General features: G+C 39.8%; 1 protein-coding gene across 1 annotated transcript in view; it reads left to right on the top strand.

Moving 5' to 3' along the window:
* The window catches only part of LOC104157609 (arylsulfatase D-like), a gene marked incomplete at its 5' end in the record, with an annotated part of 13,988 nt that extends 12,936 nt beyond the window's left edge, over positions 1-1,052 (top strand). Inside the window, one exon of the mRNA XM_009695014.1 lies at positions 669-1,052. Coding sequence (XP_009693316.1) covers positions 669-1,036 — 368 coding nt within the window. The remainder of the gene's footprint in view (positions 1-668) is intronic.
* Positions 1,053-11,780: the final 10,728 nt, after the last annotated feature.

Here is an 11,780-nt window from a genome sequence, read left to right as displayed (position 1 = left end):
CTGCTGAACTGCATTTGGATTTAGTCCTAGTCATTTGTCATTTCTTCATTACTGGTTACAGACCTGCACTTACCCAGCGGTCAAGTACAAGAGCGGGATAAAGGACAAGCTCTAAAGCTGCAAACTAGTTGCCTTCATCATGTTAACTTAAAAACTAGACTACAGACTTCACCATTCTCATCGCTTGCAATTACCCTATTTGAAGATGTGCTGGAAAGTGAGCATGGAAATGGTTTCTGCCCAGGTGCTCTTCTTCCCTCAGACAGAGGGCCAACAGAAGAACTACCTACCAGTACCGGCATCCAGAAATTGGGGGCTACATTCTCCATTTCCCCCCTCCCTGCCCCAAAGAGGTCCACAGAATTTTAAAGGGACACAAGAAAGCAGCAGAGACTCCCTCTGCACCCAAAATATTGGGCCTAACCATCCACACAGTGTATATGGCCCTGCACGTACCCAGAGCCCAGGTGTGCCCAAGAGCCACCAAAACCATTCTGAATCCCTGCTGCCTCCCAAAAGAGCCTTTCCCCGCTATGTGACAGCCACCACATAAGCTTGCCCTAGGAACCACAAAGCAGGTCACTTCTTAAAATGTGAACCAACGCTTCAGGGCCCTCCCCGACTCCCAGTGCCATAATCACTGTTCACATGTGCTGCTTCTCTGACAGGTGGCACCGTGTGGAAGGCTCATTACGCTACTCCAGTATTCCAACCAGAAGCCTCTGGGGCCTGTTTTGGAAGAGGAATTTGCCCGTGCTTTGGGGATGGTGTAACCCATCACGACCCTCCGCTGCTGTTCGATCTCTCGCAAGATCCTTCCGAGGCAAATCCTCTCTCGGCTGACACTGAGCCCTTGTTTGACACTGTAACAAGGAGAATAGGAAAAGCTGTCGAAGAGCATCGCAAGACGCTGACTCCAGTCCCGCAACAGCTGTCTCCTTACAACAACATATGGAAGCCGTGGTTGCAGCCATGCTGTGGCACATTCCCATTCTGTTGGTGCGATGAAGAAGACAAAGCAGACGGCATTCTTTAATACCAAAATCAAAGTACATACAGCTAGCTTTAAAAAAGCTAATACTTTTCACGTTCACCCAACTACAGTCATCCAGAGATAGGAGTCAAGTTACACTGGAATAACTCAAAGGGACATTATTGATGCTTTTCATTCAACCTTTTCTTACCCACAGAAATTCAATAAACCTGTAGTTTAAAAAAAATAAATTAAAAATGCTCCAAACATATTCCACCTATGGGTCACCTGTATAATCTATCACTCAAGTGCATAATTCTGCATCAAATACCCAAATAAATGAAACACATTTCTTTCCTTACTAATTTTTCAATTCAAGTGAGTTATGAATGATAAGAAAGCAAACTTTAATTGCAGCTGTTTGTACAGGTAATATGCTTGTTAAGGCAACAGGACTAAGCACAAGAGATCTCTAATCAGGCCTTACCTTTTTAAGTGAAAAAACCTGTCCTGTGTTTAAAAGCACAACTGCACATACTAAAACACATTGGTCTTTGAGAAATCTGCTAATTTACAGCAATTTTTTACCTCATCTGTACATTCATGTACCTATTGTGTAAAAATTCCCAGGAAAAACTGAATTGACATTTTAAAAATTAGGTAGCTATAGTTATCGCCTCAAGTTTAGCAGCAAAGTATCTGGCTATTCTGAAATGCTAAACCACAGCAAGTCCTACTCACACACATTTTCCACCTTATTAAGTCATCTCACTTGCGAGAGCATTGAAAATCATCACCCAGCTGCCTTGACAAGATAGGTCCCAAATTTCACGATCTGCGAGACCAATTCATAAGCTGCACGTCCCACTTGAGTGATAATGCTCCTGATTTCATACAAGTCCTCCTATGCCCCACGAAAAATGTGCTTTGTTTTACGAGACAGCACTTTGTTTTCAGTAGGAGGTGTTAAAAAATTCACTGCGCACACTAATCACTTCAGTGTACAGGTCATCTTCTCCGAGCCAAACAAGTGTCAGCACTCTGTACAGTCGTTAGGGAAAGGGAGGGAATTAAAATACCTAATCCTCTCTTGCTGCCTTCAGGTTAAATAAATTCATCTCTCAATATGTAATCCTAACCATGCTCTTGCAGGGTTTTTATGTCAAATCCAATTTTTAAGTGGAGGTTCCTACATTTTCTGCTTCAAAAACAGTAGATTGTGTGCCAGAGACTCAAACTTCTAAGCCTTCCTGAATGCTGTACATTCACTCCTACCACACAGCTAAAGGTCACCAAGATTTTAAATGTAACAAGGGACAGTAAGAGCAGCACAGCAGGTGCTTCAGGTGACTTATTTCCTTAAAGCTAGTCACCTTGCAGAACCACACCAGTGCAGCTCTGTTCAGTACCAAGGCTGTCCGTGTGTCATTTTTTTGCCTTTTACAAACGGGAGAAGATAAGGTGGCCCACGGCAGCTGATGATCCCAGAGCAGCACGCTGCTCTCTCAGCTCTTGAGCTGCAACAGTAGGTCCCAGCCCTTTCACCAGCCCCAGGACAAAAGACGTGCATGCCTGGACTATGCACCTTCTGCAGTGTTTCCAGGCAAGCTCCTGACTTACACCCCCGATGTGCTATGTCACCGGTGTGATAAGTCATTATTATTTTGCTCTAAACAGCACAGGTTGTGACCGTGATACAGCACAAAACGCAAGTGTCCAAAAAGCTGCCCGGGCATTTCTTCAGGTTATTTCCTGTTTTACCTTTCCTCTAAAAGGTCACCAAGCAAGTTATGTGGAAATTAATCCACATAAATCAAAGGGCTAATCTGACAATGAACTGATAGGACACATCAATGTCAGACTTGACAGAAGTACCTAAAAATACATTTGTTCTTACTGCTTGATAGCATTTAAATCCACATCAGCATTGCTAAGAACTTGTCAGAAGATTTCACATTTTTCTGTGGCTGACAGGGACCAAAACCAGAGCAGCTGCATTTCGCTGGATTCGTGCAGAAAGAAAAGAGCATAAAAGACCATGAGTTTTAAAGCCAGTTTGATTCAGAGGAGAAGAAATCTTACTGCTGAGTGGGGAACAAAGGCAAAAATCTGTTCTCTAGAGTCAAGTCAGTCAGTCCAGTAAGATCTACATTGTCAGTTAAGCACAAGGATCCACTTTTTTCTCAGTTCACCTCACTGCCCTCCCCACTCACCCACCCCATCCATACACAAGAACATGCCCACTCCCAGACTAGACCACGATTAGAGCGTTGACACCAGGGGATGGGAAGGTGTTCGAGCACCCACACAGCATGTCGGCATAGTCCAAGCTCCTGTTGACAGACTAGGAAGCCCAGTACATCAGCAAAACCCCTGAACTCCCATCTCCAAGCACAATGTGAACGGTTTCAACCCAAGTTTAAAGCCAGGCCAAGAGCTAGCAACATGACCAGAGCACATTTGGATTGGCCTATACCATGTCCATCGAGCAAGCCTGCCCTTCACCTCACAGAAAAAAAAAAAAAACCACACCAAAACCACCCCATATAAAAGTAAACACTAAACATTTGTGCAACACCTCACCCCTCTGAAAGGTAAATTTGCTAAACTACCATATAGAGTCAGATGCTAAGGACTCACATGAATACACATGCTGCCTTCCTGACATCCAAACACAGATAATTTCATCTTGGCTGGCATCTGTGGAAAGCCAAAGGGGCTTTCGGGCAGGAGGGGGAGGAAATAGGCCTGGTAGCACCGAGTAACTGCCTTTTGTCACGTAACTGTCAGAGACCTCAGCCAGGTGTAGGGAAATGGGCTCTCCCCATGCCGAGAGAGGCAGAGGGCAGACACCGCGCACAGGGATCATCTGCAGGGGACAAGGAGAGCAAAGTAATGGGAAATCCCTGAACAGGAGGCACAACGTCACCTCAGAAGCCACGGGGACAGGAGTGAAGGCTATTTTCAGTTCTAAATTCTTTTCACTGTCTAAAGCTAAACGTATCTTAAAAGATGCGGATTTTGAAGAGACAGTGGTAAACAGGGAAAGGAGGTAAATTATTTTACCTGTTTCCTGAAGATCCTAGCCATGGAGCAGTTCCAGATCTCTTTGTCTGTATACACTCTAACCAGAACATGTAAGCTTTTGCACAAGCTATTATTCTGATCTCCTGGGAAATGCACATTCCACATAAAGCACATGAGCCAACATGACACTTAAGAGTTGTCCTGGTGCCTGCTTCCACATAAAATGCATTAATAGGCATAAGGCTGTTAGAAAAAACTGTTTGCATTCGAGTAATACTGAAAGAAAGAAACTCTTAAGTCAGTTACCTAGGTTTGCTTGAAAAATCATCTATAATGATCTCTTGCAAAATATATGAATGTAAGAATAAAAGCTAAATTATATGCTTTCTCCTTTCTTTTCTCATGGTATCTCCCTTTGCAGAAGGGAGCAAACACCACATAAAATGGCCTGCTGGGAAAACCTGAGACAACTGGCAAATCTCCAAGCCGGTGTTAACCATAAGAGAATGTGCCTATACATGGTTAAATACAGACACCATAGAGAGGGAAGCAGTACACCGTAACAAACGCAGTTTGGTTTTACTGAAAGAGCTGGGCCTGAACTGTATAAATGTTGACATTCATGTTGTATGAAGCTGACTTCCATCTAAATAGTTTGATCATTATTAAATGACATTTGGAATCACTTCTGTAGACTGACTCAACAACGTAACTGTCAAGTCTCACAGTAGTGAGACAATAAGCTTCTAAGAGACCTCACTTCACTGTGTTTAAGTATCAGACACGGCGCTCTGCTCCCTGCTGGGACCCAAGGGAATGCCAGCGCATGGATCACAAGATCCAATCATTCAAGGGCGCAAAATCATTGTAACAGATAAACTGAGAAAAGCAATTTGAGCTCAAAGTTTATCCAGCTTGAAATTCCTGAGGACTCTGAGTGTATTTGAGAAGCATTTACATAAATGACCAAAAAGGAGTAAATATCAAAAAAACCTTTTGCTCACCACCAGATTGTAGGTTAAAATACATACAGAGATATATATAATGTTGAACCGAATAAAATATTGGATTTATTTTATCTATAAAATAAATTTTTGTAGAATGTTTTGATTGTAATGTTACATCTAAACAACTCTGCAAAAATCAAATTTATTAAAAACCTAGATTCTCTTTGAATTACTGTACTAGTGCATTACCAAGATTTTTTGAAAGCAGGAAAAAAAAAAAAAACAAAACAAGACAAAAAAAAACATTAAAAACACACCTTAACCCCACATTTCTGAGATAAATGGGGATCCTACAGGTTCCAAACAACCCTGGCTTCTGTTCTGTCATTTGTCTAAAAGCTGTAAGAGGTTTGGAAACACAAAGAATTTATGGAGGTTTTTTAAAAAAAAAAAGTCTCTGAATTAAACAAAATATAAAACAGGTACCCACCCATTACATGCAATCAGTTTTGTTCCAAGTATTTAATATTATGAGAAGGCTTTGAAAATTGTATTTCTCCATAATAAAACAAATCACCTGTTTCTGATATTACACATCTAAAGGAAAACCACCTATCTTTATCATGGTTCAGAACCCTGTACAGTACCCTAAAAAGGAACTTTTTTCCAAGGCAGTTAATGCCATGCCATCCTGAAGTGGGAAAAGTATTAAAATAATCACAAGTCAGAGGCTGATACTCTTGGAATTTTAGGGTTTTTTTTCCCCCTCCAGTTTGTTGAAGTTGAAAGGGTTCTGACAACAGTCAAAGTAAAATTCAGGAAAAATACTTGCAAATGTATTTTTTTTCCTTTATTCATAATATATCTTTGTCAGTCTTCTAACAATTAATTTTTATAATATTTAAAGTCAATTATATATCACTACTTTTTTTTTAACTACCTTTGCTATAAAATTATGGTATGCTGTTATTACAAGTTTATACCAGGACCCAACGTATTTGCTTGAGTGTCACCCCTTTTAACTGTCAGCACCGAAACTATTATTTATGAGCCAGCCAACTTAGGATGAACAGAATTTCAGCTGAAGCATTTTGCAACCAATATAATGAAAAGGCAGACTACTGCAATGATGAATATTAATTGACATGTATTTTTGCAGGCTATTTAAGAATTGCTATGTATTTAATCCAATTTATAGGGCTGATGTAAAACAAAACAAAACCAAACCAAAAAACACACCACAAAGTCCCAAAATCATGAAAACTGGAGAAAAAGGCAATCAAATATATAAACCATTTTCTTCCATAGACTGACCTAAATACCTTTACACAAAGGTAAAAATATTACAGATGTGAATTAAGAAAAGGCCCATCTCGTTATTTTCAAAGTTATAGGAATCAAACCAGTTTAGATAAGCAAAGCAACAGAATCAGATCCATTAAGGAATAAATCGGCATGCTGCAGACTTGCTTCTGTTGAACAAGTAGACATTTTCAGGAGAATGCAAATGTATCAAGCCACCTGCTACTAACCCACCCTGCCATTCATGGACAGAGAAATCAAGGTTAAAAAAAAAAAAATTACCCACTTTTTCAAATGCTAGCCTTACAAAACAACTGATGTGAGCTGCCTGAACTAGAGAGACAAAGAAAACTTCTTCTGTCCCAAGAACAACCCAGTTGGAAAGGTCCAGGCAGTAAGTAAAGTGATATTTCAAGAACAATCTCCTTTTCCTGTAGGCTAGGAAAATGCATTAACCCACATGTCGAAAATTTTCAAGAATTTTCCTTGTGGCACACCCACACCATCTCCTGTTTATAAATAAAAAACACCCAATAAAATTGTCGTCTGGCAAATAAAATTACCCTCTAATTCTAGCTGTGAATAACTCTAAGCACATGACAGAAGAAGAATGACCATGTTTTGTTTTAAACACAAGCTGTCCTCTTTAAATACAGAGTCTGCCACACAGCAATAGGTCAGAGTCTGGCCCTTCAAAATCCTTACAGCTGCTTCTCAGGTCACTAGGGCTTAAACAATGCTGACAAAATTCTGAAGTCACACACACACACAGACCAGCTGATAAAAGATCTTCAGTGGTTCTCATTTTACCATGCCATTTTTTTCCCTTTACATTTCATTATTCTACAGTGCCTTCCAAATTGCCAAAGTGAAAATACATCTTGTTTAGGGAGGAACGGTGCCACCAAAAAGCCAACATTTCTTAACTTTCTTTACCCTAAAAATACCTAGGGCTATACCACCCTTTAACATGGAAGAAATTCCAGGTGAAGCTTGCTAAGTTCTTTTTCCAAGTCATATTTTGACTTGGCAAACCTGAACCCTGTGGTTCATGGCCCCATGCAGCCCATAACAGCGCCCAGACCTGCTTGTGGCCCCAAGATTTCAGAATGATGCCCATAAGAGCAAAGACTGCTGCCCGAAGCACAGCACTTGCAAATTCTGGATTAACTTACAAGATTCTCCGTTCGCACACTCTGGTGACAACAGCACTGTGCTAGAATCCACCAGGACACTACATTACTTGTAACTAGTTCAATGTTTTTTGTGTGAAGACAGTACACAAAAACCCAAGCAGGGTTTTTAACCACAGCTATACTTTTCCATGAAACACAATAAACGTACTGTTGTGCCAATTCAAGAGATCCCCAAAGCTTATAATTATGAATGTCTGTAGAAATAATTATAACTCACACCTTTAAATTCTGCTCAGCAGGTAGTGCTAATGTCTCGAAAGCAATTTAATAAAATTAAAAAGCATATTAAAGTAACTAGTCAGTCACAAGTAATACTCCCTGGCACAACATAAACAACGTGCAACTCTGCATCATTTGATAAGCACATGACTTCGTATGTTCTTTCCATTTCTATTTTATTTCCATGACATTAATGTACTACAATTCTTTGCAAAAAATAGCATAATCCACACACAGTGCCATTTTACATATTAACACTTTCAAATGTACTCCATGACAGCTCCTTTTACTACATTCATGTGCCAATTTTAAAACCTTTCAGTTACTGATTTCACACCAGTAATTTTTCTCCCATAATCTAGTTAATGTGCCCAGTAAGATCTAGTAGTTACTGTAAAAAGTACAGCTGCAAGAAGCATGAGTTGACATCATTGACTACAGTTTTATACAGTCTTCAAAAACTCTTTGAATTCTATTAGCAAAGCTGCTTATAAAACAGAGAACTTTCTCAGAAGTGTGCAAGTTCACCAAGAAATGGGGATAATCAGCAGATCAAACGCCACATGAGTTAGAGTACACTGCAGCTGCTGGCATCTCCACATAGTGCTGCACTGGGCCACACGCAACAAGCAGCAGAACGCACCTACCCATGTTAATGTGCAAAGGTTACCTACCCAGGAGAGGCAGGCTATCGAGGGTCCCTTTATGATCAATGGAGAAATTGAGAAGAATCATCTTCTGGACATCTCCCTCTTCGACTTCAGAGACCCTAAACATCTTACTTGAACTAGAAGCTTGAATTCAGCAGACCCACCAAAGGGATTCCCACTTTAAGAGTGCTTAGAATAAATGAGAAAAAGAACTAGATAAAAATCATAAATACCCTGCAAAACTAAAAGCAAATCCACTACTGTGAATATTAGACAGTAATTCTAAAATACTCAAAGATAATTTTTCTTCATTTAAGGGGCCTTTTGACACTCTAGTTCCTTTCCTAATTTGTGCGAGTTATTCTCTGCCCCCCTCTCCTTTTTGATGGAGGAAAAAGAAACTAATTCCACCCTTCTTGTCCTGCCTTTTTATCCACTAGCATCTATGGCAATCCGTCTGATGCATAAAATGTCATAATTGCTTTTTAAGCAGAACTCCCAAGTTATTTCATTAGGTATATCTGTACCAAAATTGGTGACATACTAAGACTGAAACATGTTCTTATTCTAATATTGAGTGGCATTATGAATAACTGTCAAATCTGTTATCATATTAGCATGCCTGTCAAGGTTCTTTCTTTCAAAGTGTTTCTTTTTCCTTGTTTGTCAAGACAAATTCGCTGAGATTAGTCAAATTTAAATACCCAAATTCACAAAGCAATCCTCCATAAGTATCCTTAATATAACAGAGTCTCATCAGTAGATTTTTCTGGAACTACATTCACAGATTTATTAGTTCCCCCACACAGCTATTGTTTAAAATATCTTCAAAGGGTCTGTTTACTAAAACAAGTGCCAATTGTGTTTTCAGTTGCGCTCAAACTGCCTGCAATATGGGTCAACCACGCTGAACGAGACGAACGCCTTTGTCAACTGCAGTTTGAAACACTGTAAACAAATTGATATAAAGCACCAGAAGGTTCACACCATAATATCAGCTTTTCTTCCTCTGACTACGCAACTCTGAATATGCAAGTAAAGCTAACAATGTTTAAAAAAACAATAGTATCTTATAGTAACAATATAAAAGGCTAGCATACATTATCCAAGTGTCTTAAGAGTTTTACACCACTCTTCATCACGCTGGTGATGAAGCTGAACAGCTTCCTATAAATAATGAGAATATCCACTACTGATCTCAGAGGAAGTCTGAATTTCCTCTAATCCTAAGTATACTTAAATTTAAAAGTTTTGTTGCAGACTCCTGTGAGGCCAGGATTTCATCTCCTCACTTTTTTCTCATATTGAAGTCTACACTATGGTTGCCTGTGAAAGGGTTAAATCAGTTTCAAGAAGAAGGTTTTCATTTAAATAGTTTTATAGCATCTTCTAAAAGTACTTGGGGAATAATCTCAACTTGGGAAATGTTTCACAGTCATGACTGTTTTTGCAGAATGCTATAGGAAGGAGCAGGGATAAGTGATAAATATGGGAGTCCAAACTCAGAGGATACCATCATTATACTTCAGAAGGCACTACAGGAGAACAATAAAGATGAGGCACACTTAACAGTTAAAAATCAAGAGTCTGTATCTGTTAATCTTCCCCCAAAATATATGAGGATCCCCATCTACCTCTAACTCTGGTATCAAATAAACTATGAAGATAGCCAAGTATTCAAGGATTGCATTTCTAGAAGAAACATAGATCATGATGGCCATTGCAGTACACTCCATCTCAATGCAAAAATGCATCCAACTTCTTTTTGATATGTTCAAAAGCATCTTTCCCCATATAGTCCATGCGCCCTTCCTCCCATTTTCTCCGTTCGTCTTCTGGAATTGTTTTTTCTGGTTTGAGGTGAATAGACAGCTCAGAAACAGAATGTGCGACCTCGTTCTGTGGGAAGAAGCAGAACAGTGGGAAAACCGTCATTTGGTTGTTCTCATTTCAGTGCTGTGAAGTTAAACCTTAGACGTCAAACTTCTGCTTTGTACAGTCCCAGTTAAAACAATAAACCAAACAGTATTCATTCTTTTTTTTTGATAATGTGATCTCATTTTCCCCTGCTTTTACTATTTGTCATAGCATCTTTGAACATATCAAACATTTGTTTTACTTGTCTTAACTCAGACCTTGGCATACTCGGCAACACCACAAAGAGAATATTGCAAGTACAGCCTGTTTAAAGTAGAATATCTCCTACAATAAAGTGTAACCGTCTATCTGTGCAAATTATGTCTTCAACAGGTTTCACGTGAACACAAGTTCCTAGAATTTTTGGTCATGTGTTTTATCTGATCTCCAGTTAGATTAGTATTGTTTAGCAGACGTGAGACACATTACCCATACAAATTAACTCAAAAGGTTGACAGTATTCATTATACCAATAACTAGTTTGTTTTGAATGACGATCCAAAATTATGAATCGTGGTTCAAGATCAAGTTATCATATGTGCACAAATCCAAACACATTATTAGTGATAATTTCAACCATTGTCAATGTCCATGATTGAGCAATGCCTGTAAAACCAGACCAGCCCAACAAAAATAACCAGTAATAAAGATGAAATATAACAAGGATTAATCAAGGCAGATACTGAAAACCTGCTTTTACTACTCCAAGAGGCTCCAAGGCAAACAACTCATGTTATAAACAAAATTGAAATCAACCAGAATGGCCTTCCAGTGAAGCCCTCACAAATTCAATATAAAAATGTTTCAGAATAGAACTTAATGGGTAGGAATCAGTGGCTTAAACTGCCTAAATGCCCTGGAAAATCCATTACATCTGTCAATTTGGGGCAGATGAGGCACGGGACTTGTGCAAGACCTGTACCCGCAGACAAGGTAAGGTATTTCAAACAGCCAACTTGACACTATATGCTTAGGCAACTGCATCCTTCCATATGTGACACCACCTGGGTCCCACTCTGCACATGACTTCAAACATGAATAAATACTCTGAAGAGCATGCTTGCTCCCTATGTATGCAAATACGCAACAATACTTGGTATTTAATTTTCAGTCATGCATGAATATTCCCTCCTTTACCATCGGCAAGCCTTATCAACAGCTTGGACGCCATTAACAAGACAACAGGACTCATCATGTTTTTAAAAATGAAGAATTTTAGCTAGGGCCCAAACACCCCAGCTGCATGGGAGCTACAGTTTCACCTACAGTTTTGTTTCTCAAGTATTTCACCGTAGTGCTTCAGTCGTACAAAAGGCCTCATTAGGAAAATGGCTGTGTTGTGCACCTTACAAGATAGAAGTCCTTCACACGCTGTCGCCCTCATCATCATCACCACCAAGTCTGGCACTGCTGACACACTGCCCACAGATAAATGCAGTGCAACATCACAAAGGAAATCCCAGTAGCTTAGGCTCCATGCCTGACTCGCTGTACATTCATTTTCCACTTGCTTGGAAACAGCACTTCAGCGGGGGGGGGGGGGGGGGGC

This window comes from Cariama cristata, unplaced genomic scaffold, assembly GCF_000690535.1.
Source record: "Cariama cristata isolate BGI_N322 unplaced genomic scaffold, ASM69053v1 scaffold3442, whole genome shotgun sequence".
Lineage (NCBI taxonomy): Eukaryota > Metazoa > Chordata > Aves > Cariamiformes > Cariamidae > Cariama > Cariama cristata.
This window is presented reverse-complemented; position numbering and strand designations above follow the sequence as displayed.